The 16,607-nt window shown below is 37.3% G+C and overlaps 2 protein-coding genes and 2 long non-coding RNA genes across 4 annotated transcripts; 2 read left to right on the forward strand and 2 right to left on the reverse strand.

Annotated features, from left to right (window-relative positions):
* The first annotated feature begins 69 nt into the window (after nt 1–69).
* Nucleotides 70–493, forward strand: LOC130697345 (uncharacterized). The gene is made up of 3 exons (XR_009002817.2): nt 70–183; nt 237–308; nt 367–493. It is a non-coding gene; the product is annotated as an uncharacterized LOC130697345 (long non-coding RNA).
* A 110-nt stretch (nt 494–603) lies between these two features.
* Nucleotides 604–1,748, forward strand: LOC132087832 (uncharacterized). The gene is made up of 3 exons (XR_009420674.1): nt 604–759; nt 822–1,167; nt 1,239–1,748. It is a non-coding gene; the product is annotated as an uncharacterized LOC132087832 (long non-coding RNA).
* A 2,185-nt stretch (nt 1,749–3,933) lies between these two features.
* Nucleotides 3,934–4,668, reverse strand: LOC130697341 (uncharacterized). Its single transcript, XM_057520247.2, has 4 exons — nt 4,602–4,668; nt 4,404–4,543; nt 4,150–4,333; nt 3,934–4,087 (listed from the first exon to the last, which is right to left on the reverse strand). Exons 1-3 carry the CDS (start codon nt 4,663–4,665, stop codon nt 4,178–4,180), a joined length of 360 nt encoding a protein of 119 aa, XP_057376230.2. The 5' UTR covers nt 4,666–4,668; the 3' UTR covers nt 3,934–4,087; nt 4,150–4,177.
* Nucleotides 4,669–12,131: 7,463 nt separating this feature from the next.
* On the reverse strand, nt 12,132–12,977 carry LOC130697340 (uncharacterized). Its single transcript, XM_057520246.2, has 5 exons — nt 12,895–12,977; nt 12,770–12,841; nt 12,572–12,711; nt 12,314–12,501; nt 12,132–12,251 (listed from the first exon to the last, which is right to left on the reverse strand). The coding sequence occupies exons 1-4, from the start codon at nt 12,920–12,922 to the stop codon at nt 12,346–12,348; spliced, it is 396 nt and encodes a 131-aa protein (XP_057376229.1). The 5' UTR covers nt 12,923–12,977; the 3' UTR covers nt 12,132–12,251; nt 12,314–12,345.
* Nucleotides 12,978–16,607: the final 3,630 nt, after the last annotated feature.

Below are 16,607 nucleotides of genomic sequence, written 5' to 3' on the forward strand. Positions count from 1 at the left end.
AAAATCGCACTTTTTTCTTTTCTTCCGACACGTAGCCATCTACCGCTCAGACTCGTTATTACTGGCGTAGGCAATTTCAGTCCATTGGATGCCATTCGCAGTTAGTTCAGTAGCGTGGATGGAGAATAACGCGTGAATGGAGGAACAAATGAAAAATGGATAAGATAATACAACAAAAGGATGGTAAGTATAAACATTATTATATTGGTTTTCAATTATTAATTATTGTTTATTAGATCAAATTATGAAGCTGCAGGCCCAATTATTGGAACAACACAAAATATTAGATAACAGCAAATCTAAGGATGGTAAGGGCTTATACGTAATGATTCTATTTATTTGCTTTTATTCATTTGTGTTTTGTAGCTCAAATTTTGAGTGTACAAGCTCAGCTAGGGGAAAAGAACAAATTGGAATGGAACAGTTTCCAAACAGTGAAGGAGGTTTTTCCAAACTCATCCCTAACTGAACATGAGGATGAATTGGCATTAGGCGAACACAGTCAGGTACCTAAACTTTTCAAATAAGAATTCAAAATAAGTATAGAATTTTAAAAAACAATTATTTATTGTTTAGTTATTAGTCTACCACCTGACAGTGTGTTAAAGTTAAATTCTGTTAGTGCTGCACTAAAAGAATGGTTAGTAATAAGTCCATGCAGCGAAGGAAGTGAACAATTGTGGGACCGTATTTGGGCTGAAAATGGGTGTGGTACGGAAACCCAGAAATAGCACGAGTTCAACATAAAACATGAATTAGGTACTTTTCGGTTTTTTGTCTGTCGGAAAAGTATTTTTAATGCTATTATTTTGCATTCACAGATTTTAACGGGGGATCAAATCAAGTCTGGAAGTGTTACAGGATGGAAGAGTGAGCCTACAGATGAAAAAACACTGAGAGTGCATTACCGTAAGGTGTGAGGTAAATTAATAGAGTAATGCAAATTGCCTAATGAGAAGTACCATCTTGTGTTAATGAATCCAGTACAACAGCAATCCTTTATAGTTCTGTCACAGCTAGAAGCCTCAAATAATTCTGCTTCTCTGTCTAAAGAACAACTTGTCCTTTACGTTCAGAGTGTTGGGGAAACTGGGTACTTAAATGGCCCTAAAGATGTTTTAATTTTGCTGCTATTGCAGAGATGAACATCATACATGGACTCTTTAGGTATGAAAGGATTTTTCTTCAAATAATTTTGAATTTATGACGAAGAATTTCTCCTCCTTTTTGCCAACCAGGTCTTATCTACCAAAAAAAATTTTATCCAATAGGAAAGGATTTTCATGTACTGGGAACACAACTATCAACAATGCAACATTCTACAGGTGCTAGTTTATCATTCAAGAGCCTTATACAATGAAGTTAATCTGCAATTTGTATGTCCTTTCCCAAGCTTCCACCAGAAGTTGAATCTATGAGTCATGTAAGTTCCATGATCAACCATTGATGTGTTTAACGGTGTTGTTTTTCTTTTCTCAATATAGGTTAATAGTAACATTGGATCTGAAAAGATACTTGGTTGGGGCAAGACACTGAATAAATTGTATTGATTGGATGGGTGACATGACATTGCTATAGTTAATTCGGATTCCCCAGACGGTATTTGATATTAAAAAAATTGAAGTGCATATCTGGGCTCCCTTCTTTTCTGAAGCCCCGTTTCCCCTTGACTCATAATAAGCCCGTAGGGGGTCATGCCCCTACTGTACGGTATATATAAAAACAACATATACCGAGGTTTGGAGGGCTCTGGCCGGAAAGGGGACGTGGGGTGCCGCTTCGTCCGATGATGTGTTCACGGAGGGTGACGTGGCTGCCCACAAATCCGAACTAAAGGTTAATCGCTCCTGTAAAAATGTTCCATATCTTCGGCTCTTCTTCCGGCTTCTCTTAGCCAATCACCGGGTAATCTCCCCGGTGGGTCAACAAGGCAGTGTCTCCCCCTGCCTGGGTTGACGGCAACTTTTGAAAGGGGTATTGTGCCTTTTTAAAGTTGCAAAAATAATTGTGATGTGCAGAGAAATGTCAATAAAATTTTTTTTATAAAATAATTTTTGCAAAATTCGTTTCTTTCATTGTCTGTGTTAACTTTGTTCACACATTGCATTTATCAATTTTTTTTTTGGCTTTGCTTTATTTGTTTTTGTCACATTAGATGGTAAGGTGACGGGTATTGGTTTATCGTTTATCTGTAAGCATTCTATTATTATCCAGGGATCGAACCCTGGATGTTCGGCATACCTCGCCGATGCTCTACCAATGAGCCACGAATCATATGATTTTAAGTTGGCTTTTTTTTCTAGTCACTTGTGGACTTGCATTTACACTTAGAATAAAACTGAAATGCAATTCTGCAATATACTCTTCTACATTATTCTACTTCATTTTTAATCATCTACTGAGGTTTGAACCCAGGGTAACAGGTATCGCAGATAAAAGCTCTACCACAGAGCTAAGAACCTTATGGAAGCAATAGAAAGATAAACATATAGTTGTGAAAGACTGCATATGACGATGACGATAACATATGATATGCGATAATAAAATATTTAGATATATCTCGTGGCTCAATGTTAGAGCATCGGCGTTGCACGCTGAATGTCTGGGGATCGGTTCCCATACGAGTAAAACGTAATACAAAATTACTTCATAAAATATCCAGATTGATATTTAAATCTAAGTTGAAGAATTCAAAGAGTGTAATAAATAATACTTACAGATAAACGATAAACCAACGGAAACAATGCTTACCATCAAAGGTGACAAAAACAATAAAGGTGAATTAAGCAAGCTAAATATAAAAAGTGTAACGTGTGAACACAGCGAATACAGACAATGAAAGAAACGAATTCTGCAAAAAATATTTTATAAAAAAAATTTTATTGACAATTCTCTGCACATCACAATTATTTTTGCAACTTTAAAAAGGCACAATAGCCCTTTCAAAAGTTGCCGTCAACCCAGGCAGGGGGAGACACTGCCTTGTTGACCCACCGGGGAGATTACCCGGTGATTGGCTAAGAGAAGCCGGAAGAAGAGCCGAAGATATGGAACATTTTTACAGGAGCGATTAACCTTTAGTTCGGATTTGTGGATAGCCACGTCGCCCTCCGTGAACACATCATCGGACTAAGCGGACCCCCACGTCCCCTTTCCGGCCAGAGCCCTCCAAACCTCGGTATATGTTATTTTTATATATACCGTACAGTAGGGGCATGACCCCCTACGGGCTTATTACGAGTCAAGGGGAAACGGGGCTACGGAAAGGAAGGGAGCCCAGATATGCACTTCAATTTTTTAAATATCAAATACCGTCTCGGAAATCCGAATGAAGTATAGAAATATCATGTCATCCATCCAATCATTACAATTTATTCAGTGTCATGCCCCAACCAAGAATTTTTTCAGATCCAATGTTACTATTAACCTACACTGAGAAAAGAAAAACAACACCATTAAGCATCTCAATTGTTGCTCATGTGACTTACATGACTCATAGATTCAACTTCTGGCAGAAGCTGGGAAAGGCCATACAAATTGTAGATGAAAATCATTGTATAAGGCTCTTGAAGGATAAAATAACACCCCTAGAATGTTGCATTGTTGATAGTTGTGTTCCCAGTATGCTGAAAATCCTTTCCTATTGGATAATTTTTTTTTGTAGATTAGACATGGTTGGCAAAAAGGAGGAGAAAAGCTTCATCGTAAATTCAAAAATTTTTCAAGAAAATTCCTTTCAAAGCTAAAGAGTCCATGTATGATGTTCATCGCTGCAATGCCAGTGAAGAGAAACATCTTTAGGGCCATTTAAGTACCCAGCTTCACCAACACTCTGAGTGTAAAGGACAAGTTGTTCTTTAGCAAGAGAAGCAGAATTATTTGAGGCTTCTAGCTATAACAGAACCATAAAGGATTGCTGTTACACAGGATTCATTCACACAAGATGGTACTTCTCATTAGACAATTTGCATACTCTATTACTTTACCTCATACCTTAATGGTAATGCACTTTCAGTGTTTTTCAACTGTAGGCTCACTCTTCCATCCTGTAACACTTCTAGACTTGACTTGATCCCCCACTAGAATTCTGTGAATGCAAAATAATAGCATTAAAAATACTGTTTCGATAGACAAAAAACCGAAAAGTACCTAATTCATGTTTTATGTTGAACTCGTGCTATTTCTGGGTTTCCGTACCACACCCATTTTCAGCCCAAATACGGTGCCACAATTGTTTAATTCCTTCGCTGCATGGACTTATTACTAACAATTCTTTTAGTGCAGCACTAACAGAATTTAACTTTAACACACTGTCAGGTGGTAGATTGAATAACTAAGCAATAAATAATTGTTTGTTAAAATTCTATACTTATTTTGAATTCTTATTTGAAAAGTTTAGGTACCTGACTGTGTTCGCCTAATGCCAATTCATCCTCATGTTCAGTTAGGGATGAGTTTGGAAAAACCTCCTTCACTGTTTGGAAACTGTTCCATTCCAATTTGTTCTTTTCCCCTAGCTGAGCTTGTAGACTCAAAATTTGAGCTACAAAACACAAATGAATAAAAGCAAATAAATAGAATCATTACGTATAAGCCCTTACCATCCTTGGCTTTGCTGTTATCTAATATTTTGTGTTGTTCCAATAATTGGGCCTGCAGCTTCATAATTTGATCTAATAAACAATAATTAATAATTGAAAACCAATATAATAATGTTTATACTTACCATCCTTTTGTTGTATTATCTTATCCATTTTTCAATTGTTCCTCCAACCCATGGCCTACTCTAATAACGGCCTAACAACGCGCAATACCCCCAGCGCCTAAAACTGCATTGCCAGAGGGGCTTAATACCCCAAATCGAGCTCCACTTTCCACTGTTTGGTAACAAATACACACTTGAAATGTGTGGAAGGAAGCTGTGGAAGTGGAATTTTTTTTTCTTTTTTTTCTAGTACTACAGTAGTACCGCTTTCTCAAAGAACATATATCCCAATAACAATAATGATCCCAATATATCCCATTTCACATAAATCAAACAATAAGAACACGGTTGAATTTTCAAGGTTTTTTATTACTTCTGAAGTTTTATGACTTTTCTTTTCTTTGGTTTGTTAGACACAACTGGAATTTTATCAAATTGCACTCTAAACCTCTTTTCTTCAGTTCACAGAACAGCAAGGAAAAATTTTTTACACAAAAAGATTCCAAAATACCACTAACATTCATGGAAGAGTTGGCCACAGATATTGACGGGCCACTTGTATGGAAATCTGGATAAATGTTACCAGAGACAAACTGTTTTTCATGAGGTGTTGATTGCCTATTAAAATCAGTAGGTGGTTCACATGCAAAGTCTTGATGAAAGTGGGAATGCATGGTTTGTTCTTTCTCCTAAAAAACATAAATATATTGGTTAAACATATTAGCGGGACATGTCACAATCTGAATTTCAAATCCTTACCAAACTTGTTGAAGGAATAATACTACCACAGGTAGACTTCGTTCCTGGAAATTCTGACCGTTCATAGGAATTGGAAACCAATGAACCCATTGCGTGGGCATTTGCCTGAAAAGGAAAAATGTTTCTGTTACACAATTATCACTGTACATAAGAATATTGCATGTCGAAGTAACCTCATGAAGAGTAGTAGTGGATGGCCATGACCGGAACAGGCTTGGTACTGCGTTTTTCAGCAATTTGTTTTTTTCATTATAGCAGTTAGGTTCAAAGTGCAAACTGCAAATGCGGAGGTCTTTGTGTAATTTAAAATATTTGGAAAAACCTGTTATTGCACTGTTGGATGCAAATTGACGAAGCCATAGTTCAATTACATTTTCGTTTCTTGGCCAACGAAAGAAACGAAGATTATTTTCTTTATTTGCGTAACTTGAACTAGAACAAAATAAAACGCAACACTTCACTCTCATTTAAAAAAAAAAACTACCCTACACAAAAAGCACTAATCGCGACTGAGACGCTGTCCACTTAAACAAGCATTGCCGAGCAATGGCAAAAATCAAGAAAATTTTAATGGGTGGAATTACGCTTTGGAAAGTGGAATTCAATTTGGGGTATTAAGCCCCTCTGGCAATGCAGTTTTAGGCGCTGGGGGTATTGCGCGTTGACAGGCCGTTATTAGAGTAGGCCATGCTCCAACCACGCGTTATTCTCTCCATCCACGCTACTGAACTAACTGCGAATGGCATCCAATGGACTGAAATTGCCTACGCCAGTAATAACGAGTCTGAGCGGTAGATGGCTACGTGTCGGAAAAAAAAGAAAAAAGTGTGATTTTTTTTTTTTTTTTGGCGAAATTTTTTTTTTTTTTTTGTGTAAAACGGATTGCCATATATTACTGGCATGTCAATTTGAGTCCATTGGATCCAGCCATTCCACTTCTAGGGATATTACCCTATTTAGGGGGATTTAAGGAAAATTTTTGGAATCTAGGGTGCAGTTATGGAAATCTAGGGTTTCCGGGGTTATCCAGGGCCTATTTAATTTTCTGGGGATTTCTCGGGATTTTGAGATTTTTGGCCAAACCGCTGTTGCTTTTGGCGCTTCTATGCAACTTCAAAAGTAAAATGTTCCTCAATAAGAGCCACCAAGCGGACAATGGTGAACGGTACGCTTGCAGAAAGTAACACTGACTAGGATACACCACGAACTCCATTTGATCCTCCAAACGTCTGTGCCAAACATATCGCACGCCGAATTTTTTAAGACTCAAGTCTCCGACTGAATTTCTGACAAGCACTTGACCCAATTGCAAAAGCTGGGGAGAGTTCCTTGAATATATACGTAGGAATTACGAATCTATTTTGTTCAACCATGAGGAACAATTTGTTGTTGAGACATGATGAACCCGAGGCCTCTCACACAAGTTTGTTATCTAGGTGAGCAACACACTGTTCATTGGGAAACGCTGTGATTCTCTTGAGGCTTTATAACGTTGAAAGTTCGATGACAATTATTTTTGGAAAAAACCATATCTTTATTGCTTAACTAAACAAATATGATGGGGCAATCCGATGGTTTTATTTCCATAGCCAATTTAAATTTTTCTGGTAACTTGTTTGGCTTTGACGGGCACTGGTTAATTGCTTTAAAAATGTGTTCGATTTAATGCTGTTCTAAAATAAATAAAATGGGTTATTTTATTTTTTTTATTTACATTTATAAAAGTAATAAAATTTTTTTTGAAGCAATGGCGTCTATAAGAACCGAACACGGACAGTCGACGTATGATCTCAGTGCTATACCACAGCGCCCTACCACAGCGCGACACCACTATTAGTCACATATTATATAGCTCCGGTATTAGAACGAAGGTCGATGAAAAATAAATTTGTTTGAGATGTGCGGTCCTGGCACAGTGGTTACCACCTTCGCTTCGCATTCTGAAGGCCCCGGGTTCAAGTCCCGACACCGCCAATTTCCCCCCCTCCCTTTCCCTCCAAATCTTCATTCAAGATACGCAAGATTCATCGGATTACGCAAGCTTCTACAACAGATCAAGACGCAAGATTCCTTCAAGAAAGAAGAAAAGAAGAGAGAAAACAAGAAGAAAGAAAAAAAGAAGAGAGAAGAACGAAAAGACAAGAAGAAAGAAAAAAAGAAAAGAGAAAAAAGAAGAGCCATGCCTACTATAAAGGGGCTAAATGGCACACCAAAAAAAGCCTTGCCAGGCTAAAAATGGCAAAAATAGCCTTGCCAGGCTAAAAATCGATCTGTAGTACTGTTCACTACCTTGAAGATCGAACCACAAGCTGAAAGGTAGAGAAAAGGTGATCGTTGAACGTAGGCTGTTCGTTAGCCTCCCCACGGCCTGAAAGACGGCTCGTGGATGCAGGCAGCTTATCATCGGGATACGTGACCCAATTCGCTACCCGTAAGCTTTTGTTGTTCCTTTTTGTATCTAACACCACCACTTTGCGGAAACGATGGAAGAAATGGTGAAGTTCAAGCATGACAAGCATGAACGAGTGTAAGTTTTGTAAGTAAGAATAGCATAGAACATACAGAATGGTAATATTATTTATTTACAAGCTAATATAAGCCCGAGTTCGAATCTAGCCCTCATTTCTTTTTCCCTTTCCTACCGTAAGCTGGCCACGCGCGGCGCTAGGTTCCGGGAAAGTGGAGCTCGGTTTGGGGTATTACGCCCCTCTGACAATGCAGTTTTAGGCGCTGGAGGTATTGCGCGCTGACAGGCCGTTATTATAGTAGGCCATGAAAGTAACAGGGATTTTTCTGGGGATTTTATTTTTTTAAAATAAGGATTTATGTCCCCAGTCTGGCAACGTTCTAGGGATACCACTTTGCGGAAAGTGGAAACACTGATTGGATCCCATTGTCAGTTAGTCGAGTAGCGTGGGTGGAGAAAAACGCGTGGCTGGAGAAAAATATGTTAAAATGGATAAGATAATAAAAGATAAGGATGGTAAGTACAAAGATTATTACATTAGTTTTCAATTATTAATTATTGTTTTTTGGCTCTAATTATGAACCTGCAGGCTCAATTATTGCAACAGCAGAAAATATTAGGTGACAACAAAACCAAGGATGGTAACACGTAATGATTGTATTTGTGTTGTTTTATTCATTTTTGTTTTTTAGCTCAAACTTTGAGTCTACAAGCTTAGTTACTGGAAAAAAAAACAAGTTAGAACGGGACACTTTCCAAACAGTGAAGGAGGTTTTTCCAAACTCATCCCTAACTGAACGTGAGGATGAGTTGGCATTAGGCGTACACAGTCAGGTACCTAAACTTTTCAAATAAGAATGCAAAATAAGCATAGAATTTTAACAAGCAATGATTTATTGTTTAGTTATTCAGTCCACCATCAGACAGTGCGTTAAATTTAAATTCTGTTAGTGCTGCACTAAAAGAATTGTTCGTAATCAGTCCATGCAGCGATGAAACTGAACAATTGTGGGACCGTATTTGGGCTGAAAATGGGTGTGGTACGGAAACCCAGAAATGGCACGAGTTCAACCTAAAACATGGATTAGGTACTTCCCGGTTCTTTGTCTATCGAAAAAGTATTTTGAATGCTATTATTTTGCATTCACAGAATTTTAGCGGGGGATCAAGTCAAATATGGAAGTGTTACAGGATGGAAGAGTCAGCCTGTAGTTGAAAAAACACAGAGTGCATTACCGTTAAGGTGTGAGGTAAAGTAATAGAGTGATGCAAATTGTCTAATGAGAAGTACCATCTTGTGTTAATGAATCTGGTACAACAGCAATCCTTTATAGTTCTGTCACAGCTAGAAGCCTCAAATAATTCTGCTTCTCTGGCTAAAGAACAACTTGTCCTTTACGTTCACAGTGTTGGTGAAACTGGGTACTTAAATGGCCCTAAGATTTTGCTGCCGTTGCAGAGATGAACATCATACATGGACTCTTTAGGTATGAAAGGAATTTTCTTCAAATAATTTTGAATTTATGGCAAAGCATTTCTCCTGCTTTTTGCCAACCATGTCTAATCTATAAAAAAAAATTTATACAATAGGAAAGGATTTTCAGCATACTGGGAACACAACTATCAACAATGCAACATTCTACGGGTGCTATTTTATCATTCAAGAGCCTTATACAATGATTTTCATCTGCAATTTGTATGGCCTTTCCCAAGCTTCTGCCAGAAGTTGAATCTATAAGTCATGTAAGTCACATGAGCAACAATTGAGATGCTTAATGGTGTTGTTTTTCTTTTCTCAGCATAGGTTAATAGTAACATTGGATCTGAAAAGATTCTTGGTTGGGGCAAGTCACTGAATAAATTGTAATGATTGAATGGATGACATGACATTTTTATACTTCATTCGGATTCCCGAGACGGTATTTTATATTTAAAAAATTGAAGTGCATATCTGGGCTCCCTTCCTTTCCGTAGCCCCGTTTCCCCTTGACTCGTAATAAGCCCGTAGGGGGTCATGCCCCTACTGTACGGTATATATAAAAACAACATATACCGAGGTTTGGAGGGCTCTGGCCGGAAAGGGGACGTGGGGGTCCGCTTAGTCCGATGATGTGTTCACGGAGGGCGTCGTGGCTACCCACAAATCCGAACTAAAGGTTAATCGCTCCTGTAAAAATGTTCCAAATCTTCAGCTCTTCTTCCGGCTTCTCTTAGCCAATCACCGGGTAATCTCCCCGGTGGGTCAACAAGGCAGTGTCTCCCCCTGCCTGGGTTGACGGCAACTTTTGAAAGGGCTATTGTGCCTTTTTAAAGTTGCAAAAATAATTGTAATGTGCAGAGAATTGTCAATAAAATTTTTTTTATAAAATAATATTTGCAAAATTTGTTTCTTTCATTGTCTGTGTTCACACATTACATTTATCAACTTTTTTTTTATTTACCTTGCTCAATTCACCTTTATTGTTTATGCCACCTTTGATGGTAAGCATTGTTTCCATTGGTTTATCATTTATCTGTAAGCATTCAATTATTATCCAGGGATCGAACCCTGGATGTTCGGCATACCGGGCCAATGCTCTACCAATGAGCCATGAATCATATGATGTCAAGTTGGCTTTTTTCTAGTCACTTGCGGACTTGCATTTACACTTTGAATAAAACTGAAATACAATACTGCAATATTCTTTTCTACATTTAGATGTAGATCTTTATACATCTACTAAGGTTTGAACCCAGGGTAACAGTTTTCGCAGCTGAATGCTCTACCACAGAGTTATGGACGTTATGTAAGCAAAAGAAAGATAAACATATAGTTGTGAAAGACTGCATAAACATCCTATACGATAACATATGATATGCGATAATAAAAAATTTAGATATATCTCTTGGCTCAATGTTAGAGCATCGCCGTTGCACGCTGAATGTCTGGGGATCGATTCCCATAACAGTAAAACAATATACAAATACAAAATTACTTCAGAAAATATCCAGGTATTACACGTTGTTCCTTGTCTAAGTTCAAAAATTCAAAAAGTGTAATAAATAATAATTGAATACTTACAGATGAACGATACAACAAATTTTGCAAAAATTATTTTATAAAAAAAATTTTATTGACAATTCTCTGCACATTACAATTATTTTTGCAACTTTAAAAAGGCACAATAGCCCTTTCAAAAGTTGCCGTCAACCCAGGCAGGGGGAGACACTGCCTTGTTGACCCACCGGGGAGATTACCCGGTGATTGGCTAAGAGAAGCCGGAAGAAGAGCTGAAGATTTGGAACATTTTTACAGGAGCGATTAACCTTTAGTTCGGATTTGTGGGTAGCCACGACGCCCTCCGTGAACACATCATCGGACTAAGCGAACCCCCACGTCCCCTTTCCGGCCAGAGCCCTCCAAACCTCGGTATATGTTGTTTTTATATATACCGTACAGTAGGGGCATGACCCCCTACGGGCTTATTACGAGTCAAGGGGAAACGGGGCTACGGAAAGGAAGGGAGCCCAGATATGCACTTCAATTTTTTAAATATAAAATACCGTCTCGGGAATCCGAATGAAGCATAAAAATGTCATGTCATCCATTCAATCATTACAATTTATTCAGTGTCTTGCCCCAACCAAGAATCTTTTCAGATCCAATGTTACTATTAACCTATGCTGAGAAAAGAAAAACAACACCATTAAGCATCTCAATTGTTGCTCATGTGACTTACATGACTTACATATTCAACTTCTGGCAGAAGCTTGGGAAAGGCCATACAAATTGCAGATGAAAATCATTGTATAAGGCTCTTGAATGATAAAATAGCACCCGTAGAATGTTGCATTGTTGATAGTTGTGTTCCCAGTATGCTGAAAATCCTTTCCTATTGTATAAATTTTTTTTTATAGATTAGACATGGTTGGCAAAAAGCAGGAGAAATGCTTTGTCATAAATTCAAAAAATTTTCAAGAAAATTCCTTTCATACCTAAAAAGTCCATGTATGATGTTCATCGCTGCAATGCCAACGAAATGAAACATCTTTAGGGCCATTTAAGTACCCAGCTTCACCAACACTCTGAACGTAAAGGACAAGTTGTTCTTTAGCAAGAGAAGCAGAATTATTTGAGGCTTCTAGTTGTGACAGAACTATAAAGGATTGCTGTTATACAGGATTCATTCACACAAGATGGTACTTCTCATTAGAAAATTTGCATACTCTATTACTTTACCTCATACCTTAATGGTAATGCACTTTCAGTGTTTTTCAACTGTAGGCTCACTCTTCCATCCTGTAACACTTTCAGACTTGACTTGATCCCCCACTAAAATTCTGTGAATGCCAAATAATAGCATTAAAAATACTTTTTCGATAGACAAAAAACCGAAAAGTACCTAATTCATGTTTTATGTATGTTGAACTCATGCTATTTCTGGGTTTCCGTACCACACCCATTTTCAGCCCAAATACGGTCCCACAATTGTTCACTTCCTTCGCTGCATGGACTTATTACTAACAATTCTTTTAGTGCAGCACTAACAGAATTTAACTTTAACACACTGTCAGGTGGTAGACTGAATAACTAAACAATAAATAATTGTTTGTTAAAATTCTAAACTTATTTTGAATTCTTATTTGAAAAGTTTAGGTACCTGACTGTGTTCGCCTAATGCCAATTCATCCTCATGTTCAGTTAGGGATGAGTTTGGAAAAACCTCCTTCACTGTTTGGAAACTGTTCCATTCCAATTTGTTCTTTTCCCCTAGCTGAGCTTGTAGACTCAAAATTTGAGCTACAAAACACAAATGAATAAAAGCAAATAAATAGAATCATTACGTATTAGGCCTTACCATCCTTAGCTTTGCTGTTATCTAATATTTTGTGTTGTTCCAATAATTGGACCTGCAGCTTCATAATTTGATCTAATAAACAATAATTAATAATTGAAAACCAATATAATAATGTTTATACTTACCATCCTTTTGTTGTATTATCTTATCCATTTTTCAATTGTTCCTCCAGCCACGCGTTATTCTCCAGCCACGCTACTGAACTAACTGCGAATGGCATCCAATGGACTGAAATTGCCTACGCCAGTAATAACGAGTCTGAGCGGTAGATGGCTACGTGTCGGAAAAAAAGAAAAAAGTGCGATTTTTTTTTTTTCCGCCATTTTTTTTTTTTAATGTAAAACGGATTGCCATATGTAAAACGGATTGCCATATCGCAATCCCGATCACGAAAAAAAAATTTATCGCGGATCCGATTATTTTTAACGATCTACCTTTTCGCCATCTAGTGGTCGATTTGGCTATCGTAGAAAAGTCGGGCTTATTTAGTCGGGCTTAAATTTTTTTCTGCAAAACCCGGAACTCATCGGAAGTGGTTGAATATCACAGCATGTACCCAAAATTGACTGCTGATTCCGTTAAATTTGTTATTTTTTTCATTAAGTTAACTATTTTGGAAATACACCGAATATTTCTGCTGCATTGCGCTAGCGCTGTAGCGTACTGGCGCGCTAGCATTCCGTCAAATATTCGGTGTATTTAAAAAACAATTGACTCAATGAAAAAAATAACAATTTTATCGGAATCAGCATTCAATTTTGAGTATATTGCGATACTCAACCACTTCCAATGAGTTCCGGTTTTTGCAGAAAAAAAATTTAAGCCCAGCTAAATAAGCCCGACTTTTCTTATTTTTTGCACGAATATTCAGAGTAATTCAAAAACGGCTGACCTGATCAGAAAACGAGTGGCATTTTTTGAATCAGCGTTAAATTTTGATTATATTGTGTAATTTTCATCAAATTCCAAGAGATGTCATTTTTGGCCGATTTTAACAAAAGTGGTAAGGCTATATAGTCTTTGAACTTTTTCATTTTTGGCTAGATTTTAATTTTCGTTTAAAATACATGATTTCAATTCAAAATTAAACGCTTATCACGGAAATCAAATTGATTTTCCAATGGGTTTTATGGTTTGTTAATTAAACGTAAAAAAGGAAAAATAAAGAAAAGTCGGGCTTATTATTTAATCGGGCTTAAAAAATTTGTCTGCAAAAACCGGCACTCATCTGAATTGGTTGAATATCACAGGATATACTTAAAATTGACTGCTGATTCCGATAAAATTGTTATTTTTCTGACTGAGTTAACCATTTTGAATTTAATCCAAGATTTATATGTTCAGCTGGCCATATGGCCAAGGTTTCCATTAGGATCTCTGCATGTGTACTGAAAACAAAAATGCCAATCGAGTGTCTTGATCGACATGAAAGGGCAGCTGATTGGGGCAGGAAACATGTAGTATTAGTAAGATATTACCCGAAGACTCGTTTATTAACGTGGGAATAGTTTCGTCTGACGAAGGAGTATAAACAAGCACAACGATAAAAAATAGAAGACGAGGTAAGTGATGGTCTGACTGTTACTGCATAGTATAAGACAAACCAGACAAAAAGAAGTGGTAATGTTCCTGGTGTTAAAATCCGCCGAGGATTAAATAGTGGGATCAGCCTTTCAATCAAGCTATAAATGGCTCCGTTTCTTCACCAATAACTTACCTAGCAATTTTTAGAATTAATTCAAAATAACGATCACAGTTGGCATTGGTTTAAAAATTTCAAGATATCAGACTGAGAGTTTTTTATTTGCAATATGTTCTGGCCAAACCAGGAAAATAATTATAAGCACGGCAATCTAATAATTTAGCCTGTATTATTTTGAAGTCGATAGTAAAATGGGAAGCTTTAGAGGGTCAATTAATTACTTTATTATTGCCTGTAGAACGTCGTAAGAGAGCTGTTTCGCATTCTTTGTCATTACATTTCCTTCCGCCCGACTATTAAACGTGCTTGGCATTCATATACGCTTCACTAATGCCCTTACCGTAACATTTTTCAGCCTGTCTTTTTTTATGTTTTAACCTATGCATGTGAACTGTGGCGTAGACTGATGTAAGGCGCACCCCAATCCGCTTGTAGTCCTTGTTAAATGGATCGCTTAAAATACTGAAGCTTACATGGGTGATTACACAAGCACTTTCCTCTGTGGTTTATTTGGCGAAGACTTCAGTTTCTACACACAAAAAAAGACGTTAAACTTTTATTACGTTATTCCATGCTGTTCTCCTAGCCAATACTTAGAAAAAGATTGACTATTGTGGTTTGCCTGATACGATTTAAGAACAAATTCTCGATGAAGTATTTGCGATTGAATATGGACATCATAAGAAATTGAATTTCCTCCGTAAAATTGCTATTGCTTATTTCCTACATTCTTGTTCCCATTTCTACAACCAGAAATTCCAAGAATGTAAAACAATTATATCTTAACCAAGGAAAAATGTTCCCAGTCTCTATTATTATCGGAAGAACTGGATAGGCATCTTTTTTTTAATGTTATATGTACCATATGACGTCTACATTGCGCCTGAATGCCAATAAATCACCCAGCTCTTTTATCCCAATACTAAGATGAGCACATTTTAAAACCATCTAAAACAATTCATGGCTGTTACTTCTATTCTACGTCGCACGCGTACAGCGAATAGCTTGTCTACAAATAAGTTGATACGCAATCAAACGGATCATAACTAGGGAAGTTTAAAAATCGTTTTTATTCTTTAAACGAAAGTTAGGCAACCAGGGCACGTAGGTGTTACATTGTCAATATAAACTTAGCTTTACTCCAACATTTGCACGCTATTGTGTTTGACAATGAGCCATGCATGCAACCAACAAACGAGCTTCTGCGTGTAAAATTCGTGTTACTACTGCTGATAGGTAAACATACATCTACTCATTTTGGGCTGAATTTAATTTGCGCGAGCTTTCGCTGTCGACGTGAAAGTATTACAATTTATTATAGATAACCTAGTTTATCAGTACCCTCGTTTCATTGTTTTTTGGGGGTGGATGCCCTACGCACGCTCCCTACACCTAAAGCGTCTTCTGTTTCTCTCTGTCTATTCTATACGACACCAAGGGTAATCAGTAGAAAATAGGAGACAATACATGATTACATATATATACGGCCCGGACAAGTAATAACGTAGTAACACGTTTGTATTGGTATCGATTGGCATCAAAAGCCGTTCATTGCAGTAAAAACTAAACTGTTTTTTTTTTCTCTTCTATATATGGATAGTGTTAGAGATTACGACCATTTCTTGGACTATCTATTCCCGATCCTCAATAAGCCCCTGTTTACGTGCTTGTATATATAGAAACGCTTACTATACTCATAACGCAGAAGAGGAACCTTATTGTCGGAAGACAGTTATAATTACGGATTGTGGATTTGCCCCCACAACATATACTGACAGGTTACGAAAGACGTGAAATAATTAACCTTTGCAAATAGTGAAATATGAGCGAGACGGGTTGTGTCACCATCAATATCCTCTTTCAAATTTTGTTTTTGTTTTATAATTTATAGACTCATCTCCTTTTCGATCGTTTTGAATCTATCATACTGAATACACAAGGATCGAATTTCTATGGACAGGTTCCAAAGCCTGCCCAGCTGTGCGGCGAGCCATAGCGCCGTTTCTGTGCACATAATAGTTTGGTCCTCTAATTCCCCGGTTTTAGTATTGAGACTTCAATTCAAATTGAATCGGCGCCGATATAAGATGATTCAATTTATTATTTTTTTTTTGTCCTTGAATATTTAACTAGGTC

The sequence above is a fragment of the Daphnia carinata genome, chromosome 3 (genome assembly GCF_022539665.2).
Source record: "Daphnia carinata strain CSIRO-1 chromosome 3, CSIRO_AGI_Dcar_HiC_V3, whole genome shotgun sequence".
Lineage (NCBI taxonomy): Eukaryota > Metazoa > Arthropoda > Branchiopoda > Diplostraca > Daphniidae > Daphnia > Daphnia carinata.

Bases quoted from the DNA above. Each gene is read 5' to 3' on its own strand.
- LOC130697341 (XM_057520247.2), bottom strand. From the start codon at position 4,665: ATGAAGCTGCAGGCCCAATTATTGGAACAACACAAAATATTAGATAAC. The intron at 4,544-4,601 runs GTAAGGGCTTAT...TGTGTTTTGTAG, and splicing joins TAACAGCAAAGCCAAGGATG to CTCAAATTTTGAGTCTACAA. The intron at 4,334-4,403 runs GTACCTAAACTT...TTTATTGCTTAG, and splicing joins CATTAGGCGAACACAGTCAG to TTATTCAATCTACCACCTGA.
- LOC130697340 (XM_057520246.2), bottom strand. From the start codon at position 12,922: ATGGATAAGATAATACAACAAAAGGATG. The intron at 12,842-12,894 runs GTAAGTATAAAC...ATTGTTTATTAG, and splicing joins GATAATACAACAAAAGGATG to ATCAAATTATGAAGCTGCAG. The intron at 12,502-12,571 runs GTACCTAAACTT...TTTATTGTTTAG, and splicing joins CATTAGGCGAACACAGTCAG to TTATTCAGTCTACCACCTGA.